This window comes from Cebidichthys violaceus, unplaced genomic scaffold (assembly GCF_023349555.1).
Source record: "Cebidichthys violaceus isolate CVI_PGR_0920_01 unplaced genomic scaffold, fCebVio1.0.p SCAF_14, whole genome shotgun sequence".
In the NCBI taxonomy this organism is placed as follows: domain Eukaryota; kingdom Metazoa; phylum Chordata; class Actinopteri; order Perciformes; family Stichaeidae; genus Cebidichthys; species Cebidichthys violaceus.
In genome coordinates this window covers 16,278,053-16,305,132 of record NW_027176307.1, presented here as the reverse complement: position 1 = coordinate 16,305,132, position 27,080 = coordinate 16,278,053, and the positions used below count along the sequence as shown (strand labels likewise).

The following is a 27,080-nucleotide window of genomic DNA, read 5'->3' as shown; positions in this document are numbered from 1 at the left end:
TAAAAATGTAACCTGTTTATAAAATAAATAGAAAGATTCCCTGAAATAAAGGAAACAGGAAGGACTAAATGATCAAAGACATTCAGATTGTATTCTATATACTATTGTCTTATTATTTGATTTCTAGTATGACATAGATATATTATCAGGAGGCTGTTTGGTGTTCATTTTGATCAAAAGGATATTTAAATGTGTAAAATCAAAACGTTTCCAGCAGTTTCTTTAATATTAGAAACTCACAGAACTTTATTTTAACAGTTAGTTAATGTGCTGAAGTACATCATCCTCCTGCTCTCTCTACAATAACTAGTAAACCTCAAACTGTGATCGATGAGCAGACCAATATTTGTTATTTCACACAGTTAATATTTAATTTAATTTAATTAAACTTTATTGTATTTTATTTAACGTGTAGAATGTCTGTGGTTGGATGGACTCTGGTATGAAGAGTCTTCTGACTGAAGTGTTTGTGTCTCTTTATCTCATCGGCCTTTAAATAGGAACCAGAGACACTTTTCATCTCCGTCACACACGACATGTGGAAGAATGTAGCTCTATATAATATATATATTTATATATATATACATACATATATATTATATTATATAATATATATATATATATATAATATATATATTATATATATATAATATATATATATATACATATATATTATATTATATACATATATATTATATATATACATATATATATTAATAAAATCAGCTGTAATGTTATTTCACTCTGATCATGAAGTCTCACATTAATGTGAAGAAGAAATAGAGTTGACTGTTGAACTTTAAATTATATGATTTATTAATTTGTATATGTTAGTTAATCTTTTTATTAAAGTGCTTCATTATGATGTCATTATGATGTAATATATGAAATGTTGTGTTTCCTCTATTCAAACTGATTTATTTCAATAACGTGTTGAAAACATTTTGTCTTTAATGTTTTGTGTTACAATGTTTTACTGTAAATGAAGTCAAATGAGTTTTTAACTTTAATTCTTCATTAGTTTGAAGTTTTCAAACTAATGAAGAAGAAGAAGATGAAGAAGATGAAGAAGAAGAAGAGTTGTTTCTGTTCAGTCTCTGTTCACAGTCGTTAAAATAGCATCACAGAGACACAAGAAGAAAGAAAACACACAAACTAACACACACTCACTCACACACACTCACACACACACACACACTAACACACAAACTAACACATACATACATACATACACACATACATACACACATACACACACACACACACACACACACACACACACACTAACACACAAACTAACACACACTCACTCACACACACTCACACACACACTAACACACAAACTAACACTGATACATACACACACACACTAACACACAAACTAACACATACACATATACACACACACACACACACACACACACACACTAACACACAAACTAACACATACATACACACACACACACACACACACACACACACACTAACACACAAACTAACACATACATACACACACACACACACTAACGTGGAGAGAAAAGTCAACACATTTTAAAATATCTGTAGTTTTATTTACATCTTCTCAGGTGAGTCCCACATGTGTCTCAGGTGAGTTCTCAGGTGTTCTCAGGTGAGTCCCACGTGTGTCTCAGGTGAGTCCCACATGTTCCTCAGGTGAGTTCTCAGGTGTTCTCAGGTGAGTCCCACATGTGTCTCAGGTGAGTCCCACATGTGTCTCAGGTGTTCTCAGGTGAGTCCCACATGTGTCTCAGGTTTTCTCAGGTCAGTCCCACGTGTGTCTCAGGTGAGTCCCACATGTTCCTCAGGTGAGTTCTCAGGTGTCCTCAGGTGAGTCCCACATGTGTCTCAGGTGTGTCTCAGGTGAGTCAGGTGCTCAGCAGAGGGACATACGTTTGCGGTGCTGCTCCACCAGCGGCACCAGGCAGCGCGGTGATCCAGCCTGCAGGAGGAACGGATGCTCCAGCAGGTCTGAGGCCCTCGAGCGCTGCTGTGTGTCCCGAGTCAGCATTCTACCCAGGAAGTCCTTCAGCACCGGAGACACCTGAGACACAGGAAGTGATGTCATCAACCACCGGCTCACTGGTTAGCCACTTAGCATTTCTGACCCAATGTTCACTAATTGTTGTACTCAGTCTGTGTACTTAAGTTTACAGTCTGAGTACTTTAGTAAACAGTCCGTGTACTTTAGTTCACAGTCTGTATACTTAAGTACACAGTCCATGTACTTTTACCAATTTACTACTCTCTGAATCCTTCACTACCGTTTCTGACCCAATGTTCACTAGTTGTTAACGATGTTAAAGTTAAGGTGGTCCTCACAATGCATGTTCTGTTCTTGTGTCCTCCCTCTGTATTTAAGACGTGTGTGTGTGTGTCTGACCCTGTGGACGTTCTTCACGCTCGGTGCCGCCTCGTCTCTCAGCTTCTTCATGGCGTTGATCGGCGTGTCGCTGAAATAAGGCGGCTCTCCGTCCAACATCTCCACCACCATGATGCCCAGAGACCAGATGTCCACCTGAGGGTAACAGGAAGCTGTCAGACACACCTGCACACACACAGGTGCTTCAGACCAGGTGCTCTACAGGTGGACGTCTACCTCGGTCCCGTACGGGGTCTTAGAGATCACTTCAGGAGCCATCCAGTACGGGGTCCCCACCAGAGACTTCCTCCTCGGGACCTCTTTACTGATCTGAGCGCAGAAACCAAAGTCTGACAGTTTGATCTGTGGAAGAGAAAGAGGAGGAGGAAGAAGAGGAAGAAAAAGAAGAAGAGGAGGAGGAAGAAGAGGAAGAAGAAGATGTGGAAGAGGAGGAAGACGAGGAAGAGGAAGAAGAGAAGGAAGAGGAAGAGGAATCAGAATCAGATTAATCAGGTATTTGTTGTATTTGTTGTCTTTGTTGTTCTTGTCGTTGATCACTTTCAGCTTGTTGCTGAGTTTGTTTCTGGACTTAATGGTCATCTGTGAGTTGTACTGTAGCACTCATGCTAAGCTACATGCTAAGCTACCCAAACAAACTGAATTGTGTGTCAACAGGAAGTGACAAAATATTGAAACATACACAAACATATTAAAAACATGTTTTATTCACTAAATCTCTCTCTCTCTCTCTCTCTCTCTCTCTCTCTCTCTCTCTCTCTCTCTCTCTCTCTCTCTCTCTATATATATATATATATATATATATTTATAAATATATACATGTGCGTGTTTACATGTATGTTTGTGTGTGTGTAGGTGTGTGTGTGTGTACGTGTGTGTATGTTTGTGGGTGTGTTTGTATGTGTCTGTGTGTTGAAGTGTGTGTGTGTAGGTGTGTGTTGAAGTGTGTGTGCGTGTATTTGTATGTGTGTGTGTGTGTGTGTGTGTATGTTTGTGTCTGTGTGTGTGTGTGTGTGTGTGTGTCTCTGTGTGTATGTTTGTGTGTGAATGTGTCTGTGTGTGTGTGTGTGTGTGTGTTACCCTCCCGTCCACACTCAGCAGGATAGAATCACTCTTGATGTCTCTGTGAACGACTCCTTGAGAGTGAAGATAAGTTAAAGCCTGAAGGACGCTTTCACACACGGTGGCTGTTTGTTCCTCGTTCAACCTTGTTGAAGAGAGAGAGTACTTTAGTACACAGTCAGAGTACTTTATACACAGTCCTTGTACTTTATACACAGTCTGAGTACTTTAGTTTACAGTCCATGTACTTAAGTACACAGTCCATGTACTTGTACTTTACTACTAGGTGTAAAAGTACACCATGTCTCTGACTTCCTGCTCACCTGGTTTCACTGACGATGTGAGTGAGAGCGCCACCCTGCAGGTACTCCATGATTACCCAGAGTTCCTCCTCCACCAGAGCGCTGCTGAACATCTCCACCACGTTCTGGTGCCGGTAGTCCCTCATGATCACCACCTGAGACACACGGGACAGGTGAGGCTGATGATGATGTCACGGCTACAGGTGAGGCCGATGATGATGTATACGTTACTTTACTTTACGTTACGTTACGTTACGTTACGTTACGTTACGTTACGTTACGCTACGTTACGGTACGCTACGTTATGCTATGCTACGTTACTTTACTTTACGTTACGTTACGTTACGTTACGTTACGTTACGCTACGTTACGGTACGCTACGTTATGCTATGCTACGTTACGCTATGCTAAGTTACGCTACGTTACGCTACGTTACGCTACGTTACGTTACGTTACGCTACGCTACGTTACACAATGCTACGTTACGTTACTCTACCTCGTTGAAGAGCAGCTCTCTCTGTTACGTTACTTTATGCTACGTTACATTACGCTGCACTACATTACGCTACGCTGCACTACGCTACGTTGCGTTACGCTGCGTTACGTTACGTTACGCTACGCTACCTTACGTTACACAAAGTTACGCTAAGTTACGTTAAGTTACGTTACGCTAAGTTACGCTACGTTATGTTACGTTACTCTACCTCGTTGAAGAGCAGCTCTCTCCGTTGCTGCTTCCTCAGGTCCATCATCTTCACGGCCACCTGTCTCCCGCTGTGTTTCTCTCTAGCGATGCAGACCACACCTGTGGAACCCTCCCCGATCTTCACAAAGTTCTCCAGAGTCTTCCTCGGGTCCCCCGGGTCCACCACCATCTGCAGCGCCGCCTTGAACTGCTCGTGAGTCACTTTCACACCTGCGTCAGGTGACGTCTGCTGGGGGGAGGGGTGGGGGGAGGAGGAGGGGGAGGGGCGGGAGGTGGGGCGGGGGGAGGGGCGGAGCTGGCTGAGGGGGGTTTGTGTTTTTGGAGGAAGTCTGATGCTGAAGCTGGAGGAGGGGCGGAGCGAGCGCTGAGGTCGACTTGTGATGAGGGGGCTGCTGGTGCTGTTGGGGGGGGGCAGCAGGAGGGGGGAGGGGGGGGAGGTGAGCTGGGGGAGAAGAACACCTTTAGGCTAGCAGTTTACCTCTGTTTACAGTCTTTATGCTAAGCTTTTTTTTTGCCAATTACTTTACATTACTTTACTTTGCTTTGCGTTACTTTACGTTACGTTACGTTACATTACGTTACGTTACATTACTTTATTTTACGTTACGTTACTTTACTTTATTTTATGTTACTTTACTTTATTTTATTTTACGTTACGTTACGTCACTTTACGTTACGTCACTTTACGTTACGTCACTTTACGTTACGTCACTTTACTCTTTACGTTACGTTACATTACTTTATTTTACGTTACGTTACGTTACGTTACGTTACGTTACGTTACGTTACGTTACGTTACGTTACGCTACTAACCAGCTGTTTGTACTGTAGCTTGTTGGAACAATAGAATCTCAGAAAACTTTATTTATAATATTTAAACATGCATAAAGACGAGGACAGATGTGTTACCTTGAGGTCGTAGGAGGAATGAGGCCTTCTGGGAGTTTCTCTGGAAGACACCAGGTCTGGCAGGTGACTGAGCGGCGGTCTTGGTCTCAGGTGAGCTCTGCTGGTCTCCCCGGTCTGCAGGTGGTTGTAACAGGAAGCCGGTCTCTGTCTTAGCCCCGCCCCCTCACTACAGGCGTACTGTCCACCCGTTGAACTCCCCGCACCGCTTCTCTGAGGCGTCGCACCTGTCGAACCCGTCACAAGTGTGGGGGGTGTTGCTGGCGTGGCCTCGGACAGAGCCCCCAGCTCACAGGTGGACTTGGGTCTCTGCAGAGCTCCGTTCAGTTTGGGGCTGCCTCTCTCGCTGCGCACCTGTCGGATCCGATCCTGCCAGTAGGTGGAGCTCCTCCCGCCCGTATTCCCGTCATCGTGACCATCGAGCCGCTCGTACTGGTACGACTCCTCGTCCACTAGTTCTCCCAGTTCTCCCAGTCGGCCCAGAGACCGGGCACGTTTACGTGCCGACGGGCTGCTGCGGCGCAGAGAGTTTGAGCCGGTGACGGACAGACGACTCATCTCAGAGATCACCTGGGAGATGTAGTCACCATGACCAATGAAACTCCCACGGACGATCGTCTGCAGACACAAATATTATGTTTATAAATATTCTATTGATTCAACGATCAATGCAGGAAGAGCTTCACGTATTACTACTTCATCATGACCTGTGACCCTCTGCTGTGTGGGTCAGAACAGCAGAAAGAGAGTGGGTGGACTAGAACATCCTGGTCCTTCTACTAGAACATCCTGGTACTTCTACTAGAACATCCTGGTACTTCTACTAGAACATCCGGGTACTTCTGGAACACGGTGTTTAACAGACTCTCTACCAGACTACACAGTCTTCACAGAACCTTCCCTCTACGCTGTGACGTTGTAATGTTTTCAGCAGCAGATGGAGACAAAGAGTTAAACATCTAAGTGAGTTAATTGTCTTCATCGTCTTCAGACTCTGATTCACAACCAATAGGAAAGCTGCCTTGTTGACCTCTGATGAGGTCACGCTCTCCGGTCCAATCAGGAGGAAGCTCTCCTCTCCCCGACAAAATAAAAGCTGCAGCAGCCGAGTGACAGAAGAATGCAGCTCTGTGAGGCAATTACTGCACTAACTACCTTAAATGACTTCTATTGTTATCTTGGTGACCCAGAAACAGAAGCTCTGTGCTGTGTTAAGGAACCACTGAGATAAATCGTAAACATGAATACAATCATCTTTGAACACTGTGAGAGGTTTTAATTAGATAAATAAACATAAATAATTTTATTTTTAAATATTATATTATAATATAGATTAAATAATATAATACATTTACTGACATCTATATTTACTGATATTTATATTTACTGATCAGCTGTGAAAAAAGAAAGTGAAGAAAACAAAGAGTTGTTTTAGTGATTAAACTTCATGGACGAATAAAGAGAACTTCATGCTAATGTTTCTTCATGCTAACGTTTCTTCTTCATGCTAACGTTTCTTCTTCATTCTAACGATTCTTCTTCATGCTAACGTTTGTTCTTCATGCTAACGATTCTTCTTCATGCTAACAATTTTTCTTCATTCTAATGTTTCTTCTTCATGCTAACGTTTCTTCTTCATACTAACGTTTCTTCTTCATACTAACGTTTCTTCTTCATGCTAACGTTTCTTCTTCATGCTAACGTTTGTTCTTCATGCTAACGATTCTTCTTCATGCTAACAATTTTTCTTCATTCTAATGTTTCTTCTTCATGCTAACGTTTCTTCTTCATACTAACGTTTCTTCTTCATGCTAACGTTTCTTCTTCCTGCTAACATTTCTTCTTCATGCTAACGTTACTGTATCATGCTGACTCTTTTTATGCTAGTATTGCTTATTTACGCTGACATTACGTTTACATTCTTTATGTTAATGTTACTTTCTGAGTTAGTTTGTCACCACCTGCAGAGCTAACTTTGTATAACATGTGTTAGCATTAGCACTGCTACCAGCTGCTGTTTCTTTTTAGCGGAGTCTTTGTGTAGCTAAGTTATTTTATAATAAATACCGTTACTGTAATCTATGAGCTGTTGTGATATTGTGAAGAGAAACTTTCTCTGAACCGATTGTGAGTTGACGAGAAGATGAAATCAATCAATGCGATCGTGTTATTGACCACACTTAGTGATGTCGCTGTGTATCCAGGTGCATTAATAATAATAATAATAATAATAATAATAATAATAATAATAATGGTGTTGTTATTATCTCACCTTCCGGAGCTGGACATCAGTGATCCTGGAGGGGTCCACCAGGGGGCGGGGTCTCCTCAGCGTGTCGATGACGCTCTGCCACTGCGGCGGCAGGCCGACATAGCGCCCGGTGGAAACGTCAAACGACGTGTGGACGCGATGCTGGAAGTCCTGAGGATCCGAGATCTTCGTCCGCCTCTTCTTCTTCTTCCTGCGCTGGAACATGGCCACGACAACGCAGACCTGAGGGAGACAACAGGAAGCAGCTCGCTCAGAGATGGAGGAACGGTGCCGCTGGTCCCACTGAGACATGATAGTCCCATGAACACACAGTGAGTACACACACACACACACACACACACACACACGCTCAGTGTGGAGGTGAACTGACAGAGTCTCTTCCTGCTCAGGTGGTTTACCTGAGGACAGTCACATGACCTCCTCCTGTCACACACAAACCAACCAAACAGCCCAGGTTAGAACTCACCTGTCTGCATCATCAACACTCATTTAAATATCAGCTGCAGGCCCAAATACTCGGGTATTAAAACATGAATAATAAATACATAAATACAACATTAAAAACACAAATAAATACATAAATCACTTAACAAATAAACAAATAAATACAGCAATACATTATCAAATAAATACATGTATTAATAAATAAATGTGTAAATAATTTCTGTATTAAATACTAAAATAAATATTTGTAAATTAATAAATACATATATGAATAAATAAACAAATACAGCAATAAATAATATAAATATGAAAATAATAATATATAATAATATATATATATAATATAATAAATACAGAAATAAATACAGAAATACAAATTCACGATGAAATGTAAATAAATTAATTTGATTAATTTCTACATTTGCTTTAATGTTAATGTTAATGGTCTCTGATCTCATTAACACACAAAACTACAGAAAGAAATAAATGTCGGTGAACAAAGATGTAGAAAAAGATTGAAAGCAATTATTTATTTATGTCGTGTTTAATTATTATAACTGTTAATTATTCATTTATTTATTGGTTGTAGAGTAATGAGTCACTGTATTTATATGTTGATATAAAGAGGATTCAATGAAATCTCTGTTGACCACTAGAGGGCAGAGTGACTCCAGAACATGACGCACTATTAATACATTATTGATGAAATATAGATTTAATCTGAACGTTAGTTTATTTAATCTGAATGTTGAAGAATTTTATGACGAGAGGTTCTGCTTATTCAGCATTTATTTTAAGAAGAATGAAGACTTTCTATTTATAAGTTTTATTCATGTTAATAAATGAATAAACACCAGACTGAATATTATATATATATATATATATATATATATATATATAAACAGATGCAATAAATATATTATTAAATATAAATATATATTTAAAGATAAATATAACATTTTTAAAATTTATCTCAATTAACTTTAAATCAATTAAAATTTAGCAGAAACTAAATATTGTTATTCTTTTACAGGTAAGTTTGTGTTTCTCTAAGTTGATGATCCACTGAGCTATAACCCTCCTCTCACCTGTCAGTCAGTCTCTCCTCCTCATGTGGACCATATGAAGTCCAGTTCAGTCCAGATCAGTTTGGTCTGAAGACAAAGACGAAGAGAGACTCCTCGTCTTCGTCTTCACCCCCCCCCCTCGCTCCCTCTGTTTGTTAACTGGGAGGTGGAGGATGTAGAAGATCTGATCCGGTCAGTCAGAGGAGAGTCAGCTGATAGAACAGCTGTTCTCTACCTGTTCAGGTACTCTGTACTCTACCTGTTCAGGTACTCTGTTCTCTACCTGTTAAGGTACTCTGTTCACTACCTGTTCAGGTACTCTGTACTCTACCTGTTCAGGTACTCTGTTCTCTACCTCTACCTGTTCAGGTACTCTGTACTCTACCTGCTCAGGTACTCTGTTCTCTATCTGTTCAGGTACTCTGTTCTCTACCTGTTCAGGTACTCTGTTCTCTACCTCTACCTGTTCAGGTACTCTGTTCTCTACCTGTTAAGGTACTCTGTTCTCTACCTGTTCAGGTACTCTGTTCTCTACCTGTTCAGGTATTCTGTACTCTACCTGCTCAGGTACTCTGTTCTCTACCTGTTCACGTACTCTGTACTCTACCTGCTCAGGTACTCTGTTCACTACCTGTTCAGGTACTCTGTTCTCTACCTGTTAAGGTACTCTGTTCTCTACCTGTTCAGGTACTCTGTTCACTACCTGTTCAGGTACTCTGTTCACTACCTGTTCAGGTACTCTGTACTCTACCTGTTCAGGTACTCTGTTCTCTACCTGTTCAGGTACTCTGTACTCTACCTGTTCAGGTACTCTGTTCTCTACCTCTACCTGTTCAGGTACTCTGTACTCTACCTGCTCAGGTACTCTGTTCTCTATCTGTTCAGGTACTCTGTTCTCTACCTGTTCAGGTACTCTGTTCTCTACCTCTACCTGTTCAGGTACTCTGTACTCTACCTGCTCAGGTACTCTGTTCACTACCTGTTCAGGTACTCTGTTCTCTACCTGTTCAGGTACTCTGTTCTCTACCTGTTCAGGTATTCTGTACTCTACCTGCTCAGGTACTCTGTTCTCTACCTGTTCAGGTACTCTGTACTCTACCTGTTCAGGTACTCTGTTCTCTACCTCTACCTGTTCAGGTACTCTGTACTCTACCTGTTCAGGTACTCTGTTCTCTACCTGTTCAGGTACTCTGTTCTCTACCTGTTCAGGTACTCTGTTCTCTACCTGTTCAGGTACTCTGTACTCTACCTGTTAAGGTACTCAGCAGTCAGATCATAGACTGTATAGAAGAAGTGGACGTCGTCACAGTAGCCTTTGCCATCTTGTTTTTTTTTCGTGGGAACACTAGAGGGTGGAGCTAAGTACAACATGACGCTGAATAAGACACTTTTAGGACCAAAGTGTTACAATTAAAGTTCAAGAACTGAAACACTCTGAAAGAGTTAACGTTAGAGCTGTGGTGTCAACCTGTCAATCAGCGTGTAGCCCCGCCTCTAAAGTATCCCCTCTTTATGATCTATTAGAGACCTGTCAATCACTGTGTAGCCCCGCCTCTAAAGCATCCCCTCTTTATGGTCTGTGTGACTCTAAATGGAGCATAATGTACTAAATGAACATCATGCTGTATTGAAGAAGACTGTAAACTAGAGATTGAGACCATAAACTCATGTTTACAATGTTTACTGAGGGAATAAATCAAGAGAGAAGTAGAGTCATTTTAGACTAGACTTCTATACAACCGACTGTATGAACTGTACAGTAATAAACACCATAGGACAGCTGAGACACACACACACACACACACACACACACACACACTAGCCTGTAACTTAGGTGGATTTAGAACAACAGACTCCAGTCAGTGACACATGATGACTAATCAACAAAGATTATGTTAATTATTGTTTTTATGATCACATCATCATAAGTTAATGAAGATTTATCATTTTCAGATATTGATTGATTGATAGTTTTAATATACTTTTATTACTTACTATGTTACTTTGGTTTAAATTTTACGTCCAACTGTTTCGTGTCTGTCTGTCTGTCTGTCTGTCTGTCTGTGTGTGTGTGTGTGTGTGTGTGTGTGTGTGTGTGTGTGTGTGTGTGTGTGTGTGTGTGTGTATTCAGGGTGTGACTGACATACCTGAGGAATCTAACTCTACATGACCAGACAGCTCCTCAGTGTGACTGAAACAGACTCAGTGACTCTGAGGAAACTATTCTACTTTAAAGTTTTCTATGGAACATATATTAATATCTGATCAATAACTATCACCTCTGTAAAGATCTATTAATAAACATCCAGATCATTAATATCTGATCAATAACTAGTAAAGTCTCTCTGTGTGATGACATCAGAGCTCCTCCTCTTTGTTCACATAGACCGTCGACCACGTGTCTTTAAGTTCATGTTAGTGCACGTGAGTGTGCCTTTTAGTACATGTTAGTTCATGTTAGTGCATATTAGTGCATGTGACTGCATGTGAGCGTGCATGTTAGTGCATATAAGCGTTCTTTTTAATGCATGTGAGTGCACGTGAGCGTGCTCCTGCTCTGCTCGTTACAGCTGATAACGCTGTGATTGATATCAGTGATTGATCAGAACACACTTTACATTACATTACAGTCATTTAGCAGACGCTTTTATCCAAAGCGACTTACAATAAGTGCATCAACATTGGTAATCAAAAGAACTACTAGTCACCAGAAGTCATAAGTACATTTCTTTTTCCAAACAAGCATCTAAGAGCATGAAGCAGAGCATAACTCAGAGCCAAAGTACAGGGCAGAAACAAGAGAAACAGTTAGTGCTATAAGTAATATGAATACAATAAGTGCAACAAGCTAGTATGAAAACAATAAGCGCTGAGTGGAAGGCTCAGGGTAGCACTTCCTGAAGAGGTGGGTCTTCAGCCTGATGAAAGATGGGCAGCGACTCCGCTGTCCTGACGTCAGTGGGAAGTTCATTCCACCACTGTGGGGCCAGGACAGAAAACAGCCGTGACCGGGTCGATCGGCCGCCAGGACCTCTGAGCGACGGGGCGACCGATCGCCCCGAGGCAGCAGAGAGAAGTGGTCGGGCGGGGGTGTAGGACTTGACCGTGGCCTGGAGATAGGAAGGAGCTGTTCCTTTCACTGCCCTGTAGGCTAGCACCAGAGTCTTAGACTGGATGAGCTCTTACAGGGAGCTTACAGGTTCTATAATTATAAGATGTCACTATGTTGATGTTTATGGTTATTGATCGTGTCTATTAGAGTTTAATATGATCTGATAGTTTACAGAAACATGATTTATATAAACAACTTTAAAAACAGAAGCTCAGGTGTTCACGTCCGCTTCAGATCAGTTACAGTCTCACCAAACCCTCCATTCACACACACACACACACACACACACACACACACACACACAGACACACACACACACACACACACACACACACACACACACACACATACAGACAGACAGACAGACAGACACACACACAGTCAGGTGTGTGTCAGGTGTTACCTGCTGAAATCTCTGAATAAAGACGTCTCGTCATTTAAAACTATGGTAAGCTAACAGCTAACCATTAGCTAACAGCTATCCATCAGCTAACAGCTAGCCATAAGCTACCAGCTATTCATCAGCTAACAGCTAGCCATAAGCTAACACCGATTCATCAGCTAACAGCTAGCCATAAGCTAACAACGATTCATCAGCTAAGAGCTAGCCATAAGCTAACAACAATTCATCAGCTAAGAGCTAGCCATAAGCTAACAACTATCCATCAGCTAACAGCTATCCATTAGCTAGCAGCTATCCATGAGCTAACAGCTAGCCATAAGCTAACAAATATTCATCAGCTAACAGCTATCTATTAGCTAACAGCTATCCATCAGCCAATAGCTAACCATAAGCCAACAGCTAACCATAAGCTAACAGCTATTCATCAGCTAACAGCTAGCCATAAGCTAACAACTATCCATCAGCTAACAGCTAGCCATAAACTCACAACTATCCATAAGCTAACAGCTATTCATCAGCTAACAGCTAGCCATTAGCTAACAGCTAGTCATCAGCTAACAGCTAGTCATAAGCTAACAGCTAACCATAAGCCAACAGCTAGTAATAAGCTAACAGCTAGCCATAAGCTAACATCATCACAGTGAAGTGTGTTGGTTCCAGATGGTAAACATGGATTTCTGCAGACCGGCTGCTTGTTCCTCTTGAACCATTGTCTGGTACAACAGAGAACCTTTTTTACACAGAACCATTAGTTATTCAGACCGTCATGGTTCTTTGTGGAACCCTCTGACCCTGGTTCCATGGTGAAATCAAAGAAAAGCAAAATAAGTGCTGGTTCTCTGTAGAGTTATGTTCTGGTTCCACAGTACTGTAGAGAACCTTCATCACACCGTTAGGTAACTTACAGAACTACTCCGTGTTCCTTAAAGCAGAGAACCTGACTAACTGAGTTCTAACAGAACATTTCTTATGAAAAACAGAAATTCTTTCTTTTGAAGGTTCCTCACAGCTCACTGAGTCAGTTAAAACTGTACGTGTAGGAAAATGCTGACACACTCACCTGGCAGGTGAGTCCAGGTGAGTCCAGGTGAGTTTGTTGAGGCCGGTTCCTGCTGTTCTCCCCCTCAGACACTCGTCTGTCTCTCTCTCTCTCTCTCTCTCTCTGTCTCTCTCTCTCTCTCTGTCTCTCTCTCTCTCTCTCTCTCTCTCTCTCTCTGTCTCTCTCTCCTCCCCCTCTCTCTCTCTTCCCCTCCCCCACCTCCCTGTCTCACCTTGTCTCAGGTATGAAGGAGGAGTTTAGTTTTTGTTGCTTCTGTCTCCAAATTCAAATAAACTTTATTGACACGACTGTAGTTCAGTTTGAGTCGATGTTTATATTGATAAACAATAATGTTTGAGATAATAATAAAGTTACAACAAAGTTCTGGAAGAACAAAAAGGTTGAGAAGGAAAACGTTTTAATGATCAATTAGAACATTAAATCTGATAAACAGCCTGTCTGTCTGTCTCTCTGTCTCTCTGCAGCCTGTCTGTCTGGCTGTCGCTCTCTCTCTGTCTGTCTGTCTGTCTCTCTACAGCCTGTCTGTCTGTTTGTCTGTCTGTCTGTCTGTCTCTCTCTCTCTCTCTCTCTCTCTCTCTCTGTTTGTCTGTCTCTCTGCAGCCTGTCTGTCTGTCTCTCTCTCTCTCTGTCTGTCTGTCTGTCTCTCTGCAGCCTGTCTGTCTGTCTGTCTGTCTCTCTGCAGCCTGTCTCTCTGTCTGTCTCTCTGAAGCCTGTCTGTCTGTCTCTGTCTGTCTGTCTCATTCTCCCCTCAGGCAGAGGAAGGAGGAGATGACTTCACTTCAGTTTAGAAGATCAACCAGACTTTAAGTCAAACACACCAGGTACGACACGTGAAGCAGGTTTAAAATATATTTATTTAAATATGAACCCTAAACCAGGTTTAACATGTAAACATTACTGTTTCTATGGTAACAACTTTAATTCACTCCGTCACATCCTAAATGTAGTGACTCACACTTCCCATGATTCATTGCACCTCTTTCAGTTCTCTACTCCACGTTTCTCTCAGTGAGGATCCGGACTAGAGATCCTTTTAATTACGACGTAAAGGTTACAGAGCGCCGCCTGCTGGTCACAGCTGCAATCAAACCTTTTCTTCTTTAATATTAAAGCTTTTGAACTTGACTTTAATGTTCAAACTCACACACGACTTCTTATTGTTTCAAGAGATAATTAAATTCATTACAGCCAATTAATATGAATTCTGCTCGTTAATCAACAGTTAGACTGAGAAGAATCCTCTCAAACCTTTAATTCATTTATTTATTGATACATCAATACAAAGAGCAGAATAAACAGATAAACAGGTTTCAGTAGTAAAGAGTCGACAGTTGATCCTTCAGCTCCGACAGGACGGACAACGACGAGCGACCGCCGACGTTCAGCAGCGAGCAGAAGAAACTCCTCCACATCCTGGAGAACACGTCGCTGCAGAGACAGAAGGGTCGGTTAAAACAAACCAGGTTTAACTGGTGAAACAAACCAGGTTTAACTGGTGAAACAAACCAGGTTTAACTGGTGAAACAATTCAGGTTTAACATGTTAAAATAAACCAGGTTTAACTCATAATAATCCAGGTCTAACTGTCAGTACCAGGGTTCGCCTCCACTGAACTGCTCTGCTCTCCAGACACCACCTTCTTTCACCGGGACCATCTTGCTGTTGGTCAGCAGGAGGTGGACGGTTTCGGCCAGTCCCACCAGGTCCACCTGACAGGTAGAGACAAGGGGAGGAGTCAGTAACCACCAATCCCAGTGAAGGAGCCCAAACACAGTGGACGGATGTGTTGCAGTGATACCAGCTGTGGGGGGGCGGTTGGCTCCAGGAGACCCAGACTGATGTAGGTCTGAGCCGATGGGACCTGCTGGACCGACGTGACGTCCCGCCGGAGGTCCAGGTCCAACGAAGACGACCAGTCCACCGGGAACACCGAGTCAGGAATCAGGAAACCTCTGAGGGAACCACAAGAATCACAACACTTGTTTTATTTGATGGTGTGGGATCAATAAAGCTCTCATCTGTAGTGGTTCTCTCTCACTCCAGGTGTGCTGACCTACCTGTGAGAACAGGTGAGGATATGAGGCCGCAGCGCTGCATGCAGCAGCCTGCAGGACTGAAGCCGAGACACCAGCTGCAGCAGACCGACGACTTTATAACCGACTGAGTCACTGGCAACACACTCTGTGAGCTCCTACACACACACACACACACACACACACACACACACACACACACACACACACACACACACACACACTTATTGCTTTCCTCTCACCACAGTGTGTCCCCACAGTGTGTCCCCACAGTGTCCGTGTGGAGACAGGTGTGTGTCCTCAGTAACACTCTTGAACAGGAAGTGACTCACGGTGAACATGTGACCTGGTGGACTGGTGTAGACGGTGATGCAGCCGTCCAGGAACAGGAAACAGCTGATCAGAGGAAGACTGTCAGCGGTGGACGAGTTCTTCTTCAGGCGCAGAGACTGATGGAAGTCCCAGGGAACCGAGGAGCCGTCCACCTGCAGCAGGTAAACAATCCGTCACCATGAAGACCAGACCCGGGGGTCACCTGTAGGATTCGGACCCTACCTTGAGGACCACGTAGCCGTCCTCTGTCGCTCCTTTAAAGACGGAGAAACCAGGTCCCTCCAGGACTCTGGAGAAGATGTGGATCACGTCGCCCCCTGGTGGACACAACACACACTGGATGAAACCAGAACAGAACCAGATCCAAACCGGTCACTGGACTGGATCTCAGGTGCTACCTAGCTGCAGACAGCTGCGCTCCTCCACAGCAGGAAGTGGGCGGGACTCTGAGCGCAAGTCTGGAGAGGAAGTGACATCACATTGGTCCAGCAGCCGCCGCCGCACATCTGGGTCACATGGATCCACAGCTGGAAGTGAAATAGAAAACAGAGCCTCATCATGTGATGAACCACAGAGACGTCTGAGGGGAAAGGAAGACTACTTACCGGATGATGGGACCTGGTCCTCCTCAACCTCCATCTCCTCCTGGACCTCCTGGGCCTCATAGACCTTCTGGTCTTCCATCTCCTCCTGGTCCTCCTGCAGTGGACTACAGAGTCCAGAGTTGGCCCCCACACTGGTCTCCTGTATGGGACTTAGCTTGTCTCTGGTTTTAGACCCTGGATTCTGGGAGACATTGGCGGTGCAGGACTCCACCAGCAGATCTTTGTGAGATGTTTCACTGTTTCTGAACAACAGGTCTTTTCCTTAATTTACTTCAACAGGTAATCGGCCGATGATCAACAGGTAATCAGCTGACTCACACCGTGTCATCAGCTGTGCGTTTATTACCCAGCAGGCCGTGCAGCAGCAGACTGTGACTCGTCATATATCTGGAGGAAGGAGGCAGCAGGAGGTTCAGCAGAGTCCCTGATCTGAAGAGACATCGACAGGTTTGACATCACCTGATGCACCTGGTCAGTTTAATCACCTGGATGTCTCTGGTTGAAGCTTTCAGGCTGTAACCATGGTTACACCTGTACCTCACCTGTACACTCACCTGTACCTCACCTGTACACTCACCTGTACCTCACCTGTAACCTCACCTGTACACTCACCTGTACCTCACCTGTACCTCACCTGTACACTCACCTGTACACTCACCTGTACACTCACCTGTACATGTGGGACAAGAAGTCAGGTATAGTTCAGTGAGTACAAACATTGGGTGTAAGGTAATTGAAGACTGTGTTTATGAGGAGGAAGAGTTCATGTTTAGCCACTAGGTGACGTCATTCTGTGCACCGCTACATAACCACCTCTACATCACCGAGGCCAGGTAGTATCAGTAGTACTAGTAGTATCAGTAGTAGTAGTAGTATCAGTAGTACTAGTATCAGTAGTACTAGTTCTAGCAGTATCAGAAGTAGTAGTATCACTAGTAGTAGTATCAGTAGAAGTAGTAGTATTAATACTAGTTGTATCAGAAGTAGTTGTAGCAGTACTAGTACTACTAGTATCAGTAGTAGTACCAGTGTACCTGCAGTAGTCTCTTCTTGTCCTCCAGCTCTTGACTCAGATGATCCATCGTCTCCTTCAAGAGTCTCAGCTTCTCTGAAGGAAACAAATCAAACACTCAAAATATCTCCTGTCCTGAGGTCAATGAACGCATCACAGACTGTCCTGAGGTCAGTGAACGCGTCAGTTTGTCCTGAGGTCGGTGAACTCACCGTCACAGACTGTCCTGAGGTCAGTGAACGTATCACAATCTGTCCTGAGGTCAGTGAACTCACCGTCACAGACCGTCCTGAGGTCAGTGAACTCACCGTCACAGATTGTCCTGATGTCAGTGAACGCATCACAGACTGTCCTGATATTGTGAACGCATCACAGACTGTCCTGAGGTCAGTGAACTCACCGTCACAGACTGTCCTGAGGTCAGTGAACGCATCACAATCTGTCCTGAGGTCAGTGAACTCACCGTCACAGACTGTCCTGAGGTCAGTGAACTCACCGTCACAGATTGTCCTGATGTCAGTGAACGCATCACAGACTGTCCTGATATTGTGAACGCATCACAGACTGACTTACTCCTACTCGGTAGTAAGTCGGACTCATTTCCGGTGAGGGTTGGCCTCCGCCAGGGCTGCGCTTTGTCACCAATCCTGTTTGTGGTATTCATGGACAGGATATGGAGGCGTAGTCGTGGGGAGGAGTGTTTACAGTTCGGTGGGCTGAGGATTGCATCGCTGCTGTTTGCAGATGATGTGGTCCTGATGTCTTTATCGGGCTGTGACCTCCAGCACTCACTGGATCGGTTCGCAGCCGAGTGTGAAGCGGTTGGGATGAGGATCAGCACCTCTAAATCTGAGGCCGTGGTTCTCAGCAGGAAACCGGTGGATTGCCCACTCCGTGTAGGGAATGAGTCCTTACTCCAAGTGAAGGAGTTCAAGTACCTCGGGATCTTGTTCGCGAGTGAGGGAACAATGGAACGTGAGATTGGCCGGAGAATCAGAGCAGCTGGGGCGGTGTTGCAGTCGCTCTACCGCACCGTTGTGACGAAAAGAGAGCTGAGCCGCAAGGCAAAGCTCTCTATCTACCGGGCAATCTTCGTTCCTACCCTCACCTACGGTCATGTGGACTGGGTCATGACCGAAAGAATTAGATCGCGGGTACAAGCGGCCGAAATGGGTTTCCTCAGGAGGGTGGCTGGCATCTCCCTTAGAGATAGGGTGAGAAGTTCGGTCATCCGTGAGGGACTCGGAGTAGAGCCGCTGCTTCTTTGCGTGGAACGGAGCCAGTTGAGGTGGTTCGGGCATCTGGTGAGGATGCCACCCGGGCGCCTCCCTAGGGAGGTGTTCCAGGCACGACCGGCTGGGAGTAGACCCCGAGGGAGGCCCGGGACCAGGTGGAGGGACTATATCTCCAAACTGGCCTGGGAGCGCCTCGGGATCCCCCAGTCAGAGCTGGCTGATGTGGCCCGGGAAAGGGAAGTTTGGGGTCCCCTGCTGGAGCTGTTGCCCCCGCGACCCGATCCCGGATAAGCGGACGAAGATGAGATGAGATGAGATCACAGACTGTCCTGAGGTCAGTGAACTCACCGTCACAGACTGTCCTGATGTCAGTGAACATATCACAGACTGTCTTGAGGTCAGTGAACTCACCGTCACAGACTGTCCTGAGGTCGGTGAACTCACCGTCACAGACTGTCCTGATGTCAGTGAACTCACCGTCACAGACTGTCCTGAGGTCAGTGAACTCACCGTCACAGTCTGTCCTGATGTCAGTGAACTCACCGTCACAGTCTGTCCTGAGATCAGTGAACTCACCGTCACAGTCTGTCCTGAGGTCAGTGAACTCACCGTCACAGACTGTTCTGAGGTCAGTGAACTCACCGTCACAGACTGTCCTGATGTCAGTGAACGCATCACAGTCTGTCCTGAGGTCAGTGAACTCACCGTCACAGATTGTCCTGATGTCAGTGAACGCATCACAGACTGTCCTGATATTGTGAACGCATCACAGACTGACTTACTCCTACTCGGTAGTAAGTCGGACTCATTTCCGGTGAGGGTTGGCCTCCGCCAGGGCTGCGCTTTGTCACCAATCCTGTTTGTGGTATTCATGGACAGGATATGGAGGCGTAGTCGTGGGGAGGAGTGTTTACAGTTCGGTGGGCTGAGGATTGCATCGCTGCTGTTTGCAGATGATGTGGTCCTGATGTCTTCATCGGGCTGTGACCTCCAGCACTCACTGGATCGGTTCGCAGCCGAGTGTGAAGCGGTTGGGATGAGGATCAGCACCTCTAAATCTGAGGCCGTGGTTCTCAGCAGGAAACCGGTGGATTGCCCACTCCGTGTAGGGAATGAGTCCTTACTCCAAGTGAAGGAGTTCAAGTACCTCGGGATCTTGTTCGCGAGTGAGGGAACAATGGAACGTGAGATTGGCCGGAGAATCAGAGCAGCTGGGGCGGTGTTGCAGTCGCTCTACCGCACCGTTGTGACGAAAAGAGAGCTGAGCCGCAAGGCAAAGCTCTCTATCTACCGGGCAATCTTCGTTCCTACCCTCACCTACGGTCATGTGGACTGGGTCATGACCGAAAGAATTAGATCGCGGGTACAAGCGGCCGAAATGGGTTTCCTCAGGAGGGTGGCTGGCATCTCCCTTAGAGATAGGGTGAGAAGTTCGGTCATCCGTGAGGGACTCGGAGTAGAGCCGCTGCTTCTTTGCGTGGAACGGAGCCAGTTGAGGTGGTTCGGGCATCTGGTGAGGATGCCACCCGGGCGCCTCCCTAGGGAGGTGTTCCAGGCACGACCGGCTGGGAGTAGACCCCGAGGGAGGCCCGGGACCAGGTGGAGGGACTATATCTCCAAACTGGCCTGGGAGCGCCTCGGGATCCCCCAGTCAGAGCTGGCTGATGTGGCCCGGGAAAGGGAAGTTTGGGGTCCCCTGCTGGAGCTGTTGCCCCCGCGACCCGATCCCGGATAAGCGGACGAAGATGAGATGAGATGAGATCACAGACTGTCCTGAGGTCAGTGAACTCACCGTCACAGACTGTCCTGATGTCAGTGAACATATCACAGACTGTCTTGAGGTCAGTGAACTCACCGTCACAGACTGTCCTGAGGTCGGTGAACTCACCGTCACAGACTGTCCTGATGTCAGTGAACTCACCGTCACAGTCTGTCCTGAGATCAGTGAACTCACCGTCACAGTCTGTCCAGAGGTCAGTGAACTCACCGTCACAGACTGTTCTGAGGTCAGTGAACTCACCGTCACAGACTGTCCTGATGTCAGTGAACGCATCACAGTCTGTCCTGAGGTCAGTGAACTCACCGTCACAGTCTGTCCTGAGGTCGGTGAACTCACCGTCACAGTCTGTTCTGAGGTCAGTGAACTCACCGTCACAGTCTGTTCTGAGGTCAGTGAACTCACCGTCCAGCTGCTGTTGTTGTCGTTGGTTGAATCTTTCGGCTCTCATCTCTTCAAAGCTGAACTCTCTTCCTCCTCTCATCAGCAGCTCTTTACAGTACGCGCTCACCTGATTGGCCTCGCCCTGCTTCTGAAGCCCCGCCCCTCCGTCCAGGTGTGAGGATGACTCGCTGTGGTAGGCCGACCTGCAGCCAATAGAGAGACGCGTGCAGGATCAAAATAAACTACCTGTAAGAGCTCATCCAGTTTAAGACTCTGGTGCTGGCCTACAGGGCAGTGAAAGGAACAGCTCCTTCCTATCTCCAGGCCACGGTCAAGTCCTACACCCCCGCCCGACCACTTCTCTCTGCTGCCTCGGGGCGATCGGTCGCCCCGTCGCTCAGAGGTCCTGGCGGCCGATCGACCCGGTCACGGCTGTTTTCTGTCCTGGCCCCACAGTGGTGGAATGAACTTCCCACTGACGTCAGGACAGCGGAGTCGCTGCCCATCTTTCATCAGGCTGAAGACCCACCTCTTCAGGAAGTGCTACCCTGAGCCTTCCATTCAGCGCTTATTGTTTTCATACTAGCTTGTTGCACTTATTGTATTCATATTACTTATAGCACTAACTGTTTCTCTTGTTTCTGTACTTTGGCTCTGAGTTATGCTCTGCTTCAGGCTCTTAGATGCTTGTTTGGAAAAGGAAATGTACTTATGACTTCTGGTGACTAGTAGTTCTTTTGATTACCAATGTTGATGCACTTATTGTAAGTCGCTTTGGATAAAAGCGTCTGCTAAATGACTGTAATGTAATGTAATGTAATGTAATGTAAACGTTTGTGACTAAAACTAAACTTGTCCTCTCTGAGCTTCTGTAGCACTCACTGAGTCAGCAGATCCTCAGTCATGACTGCACCTGGACCTGATGGACCAATCAGAACACAGCATTCAATCATCATTGATCACATGATTCAAAACCTCCTCAGATTACTCATCTTTGACTTCAGAAGCACATTAACTAGGATATATTATATAATATATATATATATATTATATAATATATATATATATATTATAAATATATATAATTATATATATATATATAATATATATAAAGTATATATCATATATACTATTTAATTATAATTATATAATATATATATATTTATAATATCATTATAAATATATATATATATATATATATATATATATATAATTAGAATATATATAATATATGTTTTTATATGTCTGTTTTACTGTTCACAGTCTTTCTCTAATAAAGAGTTAAACTATTATGGGATGTGAGCCGGATTGAAGAACACATTTCTTCTGTAACGTGAGATATTTGTTGTTTGTTTGGTGAAGCCGTCAGTGAACGTTTCGAACGCGACCGGTGACGTCACTTACGTTCGCTAAAACTTCGACACCGACTTTGATCTTCAGCTGAAGACGTTTCAGGACACAGCAGCTGATATCTACGTGATTTAATCCGTTAAAAAAGATCGTTTCTTACCTTAAAGTTCAACAATGTTCCAGAAACAATATTCAAATCAACCCGCTGTCAAAGTCGTGTTTTAACTTCCTGCGGCAGCTCTGATTGGACGATTTGACGATAAAGCTTCTTACGTCATTTCCGTTCTGGGTTGCATGTTGTATTAGTGCTCCCTGCTGTTTGGAAGGAGTACTGCACACTGACGGTGTTTATAAATACAGACATCATATCATTTATAATACATTAATAAATAATTATATCAGATACACTCTGAACGTAATATGAATAAATACATTTTAAAATATATATTGATTTATTCAACAGAACAAATATACTTCAGTTAATCCCTTAAAAATACCTGTAAACAAAAGCACAAAAAACTGAACCAAATATTTACTTTAATGTTTTATTACAATTCACGTTTATTAATTAAATGTATAGTAATTATTTATAAAATACATGTACTATATCTACATATATACAGTATATACACACATAAATATGTACATATATTTATACATACAGTATACACATATTTATGTGTGTATATACAATATATACAAATATATGTATGTTTATATAAATACACAATTATAATTAAAACAAACAAAATTAAACTGTAGATTGTATTTTAATGAATGAAGATTCACAGTGAGACAGATTTTTATCATCTTATCAATAATCAATAATAATTATTAAACTGAGGATGACGAAGTGACAAACATAAAACCAGGAGAGTCCAGTGGCCCTTCAGGGTCCACGGCGGCCTCTCTTGGGACCCGGAGCCTCATGTTGATGACCTCACTTCCTGTGCTGGGGGGACATTTTGCGGAGTCCTTTGATCCGGATCAACAGGCCGTTAATGAAGTCCTGCAGGGAAACAGATCCAACACTTCTACTGGTTCTACTGGTTTAAAGAGCGGTCCTCTACTGGTTCTACTGGTTTAAAGAGCAGTCCTCTACTGGTTCTACTGGTTTAAAGAGCAGTCCTCTACTGGTCCTCATGGTTCCTACTGGTCGCTACTAGTCATGTGATCAATGAATGTTGATGACATCATCTCTGATTTTGGGTGATGTAACAACCTTTAATTTATTATCTTTATTTTTATTTTCTCCTGAAGACGTTTTGACTCAACAATGACTCATAAATCTCCTCACCACTTAGAACTCTTACAAATAAAGGTTCTCACTAGAACCATATAGGCAGATCGTCACCATGGGAGAACCACTTTTGGAATTCTGATAGAACCTTTAGCAAGGTTCCACTTGGAACCCTTTCAGAGGGTTCTTCGTAGAACCCAACAATAAGAGTTATACCTAGAACAATCTACGGAGAACACTTCTATAGTGTAATGGTTCCACCCAGAACCCTCCTACCGTCTAATGGTGCTAACAAGAACCCCCCACAGGGGTTCTACAGAGAACCCTTTCATATTCCAGGGGTTTCATCTAGAACCACCCAGGGGGTTCTAATGAAAACCCTTTTCTACTCCAGGGGTTTCATCTAGAACCTTAAAGGACTTGGACTGATATGGTTCATCTCAACCCACAACCATCGTGGAACACAATCACAGTTTTTGGGTGATTGTTCTACATTGTTCCCTTTTAACAGCAACTCTTTAAGAACTCTTTCTTCCAAGAACGGTTCTTTGGATGAAAAGGGTTCTTAGTGGAACACTTGAAAAGATCCTTTCCTTTTATCAGAAGCAAATGGTTCTGGGTGGAACGTCAGCCCTTCAGGGGGAACCCTGTTTGGTTGCGCACAGCTGACCTCAAGAGAACAGAGAACGTTGAGTTCCTTATGGTTCTCATCAGCTGGTTAGTAAAAGCTTTGGTCTCAATGATTCCTGACTCATTATTTATTATCCAGAGCCAACGAGTAGAAACAAAGAACCTTAAAAGCAGGAGAACCCAAAGAGGAACGTGTTGGGAGGTTCTGTGAGGGTCTCTGCTGGTCTTCTTACCTCCGCTGGTTTCCCTCTCTGTTGAAGGAGCATCTGTAAAACAGATCAGCTGTTACTTTCTGTTCTTTCAGAAAGACCTTTAGAACCTGTACCTTTACCTTTAGAACAAAGAGGTTTCTCTCACGTTGAGTCTGGATCTCTGATCCGAGTCGCTCAGATCCAGCAGCTCGTCGATGTCGATCTGCAGCTGCTCTTCCTCCTGCAGCAGGTAACGGTTCATCAATAGTATCAATAACTGTATTTATGAACTGAACTAAACTTCATTTAATTCACTTTGTTTTCTCATCAGGAGGTGAAACGACTCACGTCAGCTGGATTCATTAGTGAGTTTATTAATGCTGTGTGTGTGTGTGTGTGAGAGAGAGAGTGAGTGTGTGTGTGTGTGTGAGAGAGAGAGTGAGTGTGTGTGTGTGTGTGTGTATGTGTGTGTGTGTGTGTGAGAGAGAGAGAGTGAGTGTGTGTGTGTGTGTGTGTGTGTGTGTGTGTGAGAGAGAGAGTGTGTGTGTGTGTGTGTGTGTGTGTGTGTGTGAGAGAGAGAGAGTGAGTGTGTGTGTGTGTGTGTGAGAGAGAGAGTGAGTGTGTGTGTGTGTGTGTGTGTGTGTGTGTGTGTGTGTGTGTGTCAGAGCTGCTGACTGGTTCATATTTCAGTTTTAATCCTCTCAGAGTTAAACAGTCATTTTACCTCCAGCCGGTCTCTGTTATTAAACTCCTAGAAAACCTGAACCACAGTCCTGTACTTGAGTCGAGTTTATAGTTAGGACTGGTTCAGGTTTATAGTCCCGGCTGGTTCAGGTCTATAGTTAGGACTGGTTCAGGTCTATAGTTAGAACTGGTTCAGGTTTATAGTTAGGGCTGGTTCAGGTTTATAGTTAAGGCTGGTTCAGGTTTATAGTTAGGACTGGTTCAGGTTTATAGTTAGGACTGGTTCAGGTTTATAGTTAGGACTGGTTCAGGTTTATAATTAGGACTGGTTCAGGTTTATAGTTAGGACTGGTTCAGGTTTATAGTTAAGGCTGGTTCAGGTTTATAGTTAGAACTGGTTCAGGTTTATAGTTAGGACTGGTTCAGGTTTATAGTTAGGGCTGGTTCAGGTTTATAGTTAAGGCTGGTTCAGGTTTATAGTTAGGACTGGTTCAGGTTTATAGTTAGGACTGGTTCAGGTTTATAGTTAGGGCTGGTTCAGGTTTATAGTTAGAACTGGTTCAGGTTTATAGTTAGAACTGGTTCAGGTTTATAGTTAGAACTGGTTCAGGTTTATAGTTAGGGCTGGTTCAGGTTTATAGTTAGAACTGGTTCAGGTTTATAGTTAGAACTGGTTCAGGTTTATAGTTAGGGCTGGTTCAGGTTTATTGACTCACCTGGTCACAGTCAAACAGCAGCTGCAGCTGAGACTCCGCCCACTGCTCCACGTCCAGCCTCCTCTGCAGGTCTCTGCGGTCGTATCTGATGGTCAGTCTACCGAGACGACGCTGAGGAGGCCTTTCTCTCTCCTCCTGCTCCTTCTCCTCCTTCTCCTCCTCCTGCTCCTTTGGGGTCCTGAACATCACTCGAGGATGCTGGGACCTCGGTTGGGCTTCCATGTGTGCTTGTTCTAGTAATCACAGTTCATATTTATTGAAGTTAAACAAAAAGGTTTTTTTCAGGAGAAATAAAAGTAACTCAGTACTTTGACTCAAGTACTAGTATTTATGCTACTTCATACTTTTACTTCTCTATATTTCAGAGGGAAACATTTTTTTAAGATATCATATATTAAACTTCTAAAAGACATCAGTTCAGATTAAAGCACCAACATTATATCAAATACTCTATGTATTAATATCAGCAGTGGTGAAGGAAGTACTTTATACTAACAAAAGTGCATCAGCAGTATTATCAACAGAATGTACTGAAGTATCAGAATAAAAGTAGATTATTATTAATATTATTATTAATATTACTGCTGACACATTCATGTCTCAGCAGCTTCTTTCCTGCTTTGTATTTATAAAGTAGCTTCAGCTGTCAGAATAATAAAGTAAAAGTACAACATGTACTGCAGTAGAAGTATAAAGTATCAGTTATTAATGTTTCTTCTGTTGGTACTTCAGCAAAGTATTCTACACAGTGTTACTATTATACTGAAGTAAAGGATGTCAGTACTTTGATAATACTAATACTACTATTACTGTAACAGGTACTAATACTACAACAAATAGGTTTAATATACTGTAATAAATGAGATTACCTCACAGCTCTGCTGCTTCAGATCTCCTCTCTGCTTCAGCAGGAGTCTGTCTCCTCCTGTAGCCTGACTCCTCCTCCTTTAGCCTGACTCCTCCTCCTGTAGTCTGACTCCTCCCCCTGTAGCCACCTACACACACACACACACACACACACACACACACACACTTGTGTATTTTACATCTTCTCATGAATAAATAATGAGATTCAATAAAAAGTAGCTAATATATATTTTTACTATTTCAATAATAATAATAAGAAGAAGAAGAAGGAGGAAGAGGAAGCGAAGAAGG

The 27,080-nt window shown here is 43.7% G+C and overlaps 3 protein-coding genes across 6 annotated transcripts; all 3 read right to left on the bottom strand.

The window, feature by feature from the left end:
* Positions 1-1,549: 1,549 nt before the first annotated feature.
* Positions 1,550-13,808, bottom strand: pak6b (p21 protein (Cdc42/Rac)-activated kinase 6b). Of its 3 annotated transcripts, none has more exons than XM_068709171.1 (9): positions 13,733-13,808; positions 7,647-7,868; positions 5,378-5,992; positions 4,467-4,910; positions 3,784-3,917; positions 3,479-3,605; positions 2,618-2,743; positions 2,402-2,536; positions 1,550-2,062 (listed from the first exon to the last, which is right to left on the bottom strand). In XM_068709171.1, exons 2-9 carry the CDS (start codon positions 7,848-7,850, stop codon positions 1,895-1,897), a joined length of 1,953 nt encoding a protein of 650 aa, XP_068565272.1. In that variant the 5' UTR covers positions 7,851-7,868; positions 13,733-13,808; the 3' UTR covers positions 1,550-1,894. The 3 variants fall into 3 exon arrangements, with proteins under 3 accessions (XP_068565272.1, XP_068565273.1, XP_068565271.1); XM_068709172.1 differs by lacking the exon at positions 13,733-13,808 and adding an exon at positions 9,179-9,230; XM_068709170.1 differs by lacking the exon at positions 13,733-13,808 and having other exon boundaries at positions 7,647-7,970.
* Positions 13,809-14,607: 799 nt separating this feature from the next.
* Positions 14,608-22,693, bottom strand: bub1ba (BUB1 mitotic checkpoint serine/threonine kinase Ba). 2 transcript variants are annotated; one of them, XM_068708323.1, is made up of 13 exons: positions 22,622-22,693; positions 21,994-22,030; positions 21,133-21,314; positions 17,738-17,811; positions 17,050-17,132; positions 16,704-16,945; positions 16,497-16,625; positions 16,321-16,415; positions 16,098-16,250; positions 15,790-15,923; positions 15,531-15,684; positions 15,326-15,441; positions 14,608-15,160 (listed from the first exon to the last, which is right to left on the bottom strand). In XM_068708323.1, exons 2-13 carry the CDS (start codon positions 22,014-22,016, stop codon positions 15,043-15,045), a joined length of 1,503 nt encoding a protein of 500 aa, XP_068564424.1. In that variant the 5' UTR covers positions 22,017-22,030; positions 22,622-22,693; the 3' UTR covers positions 14,608-15,042. The 2 variants fall into 2 exon arrangements, with proteins under 2 accessions (XP_068564424.1, XP_068564425.1); XM_068708324.1 differs by having other exon boundaries at positions 16,704-16,939.
* A 624-nt stretch (positions 22,694-23,317) lies between these two features.
* LOC137870873 (protein phosphatase 1 regulatory subunit 14B-like) lies at positions 23,318-26,852 on the bottom strand. Its single transcript, XM_068708322.1, has 5 exons — positions 26,792-26,852; positions 25,923-26,155; positions 24,689-24,763; positions 24,565-24,597; positions 23,318-23,470 (listed from the first exon to the last, which is right to left on the bottom strand). Exons 2-5 carry the CDS (start codon positions 26,142-26,144, stop codon positions 23,402-23,404), a joined length of 399 nt encoding a protein of 132 aa, XP_068564423.1. The 5' UTR covers positions 26,145-26,155; positions 26,792-26,852; the 3' UTR covers positions 23,318-23,401.
* Positions 26,853-27,080: the final 228 nt, after the last annotated feature.

Coding starts and splice junctions, on each gene's coding strand:
- pak6b (XM_068709170.1), bottom strand. CDS start 7,937: ATGTCTCAGTGGGACCAGCGGCACCGTTCCTCCATCTCTGAGCGAGCT. Junction 3,606..3,783: donor CACATCGTCAGTGAAACCAG/GTGAGCAGGAAG, acceptor CTCTTCAACAAG/GTTGAACGAGGAACAAACAG. Junction 2,537..2,617: donor AGACCCCGTACGGGACCGAG/GTAGACGTCCAC, acceptor TGTTACCCTCAG/GTGGACATCTGGTCTCTGGG.
- bub1ba (XM_068708323.1), bottom strand. CDS start 22,016: ATGACTGAGGATCTGCTGACTCA. Junction 16,626..16,703: donor GGACCAGGTCCCATCATCCG/GTAAGTAGTCTT, acceptor TTTCACTTCCAG/CTGTGGATCCATGTGACCCA. Junction 15,685..15,789: donor ATCCTCACCTGTTCTCACAG/GTAGGTCAGCAC, acceptor TGGTTCCCTCAG/AGGTTTCCTGATTCCTGACT.
- LOC137870873 (XM_068708322.1), bottom strand. CDS start 26,144: ATGGAAGCCCAACCGAGGTCCCAGCATCCTCGAGTGATGTTCAGGACC. Junction 24,764..25,922: donor TGCTGTTTGACTGTGACCAG/GTGAGTCAATAA, acceptor TACCTGCTGCAG/GAGGAAGAGCAGCTGCAGAT. Junction 23,471..24,564: donor AGAGAGGGAAACCAGCGGAG/GTAAGAAGACCA, acceptor GTTTCCCTGCAG/GACTTCATTAACGGCCTGTT.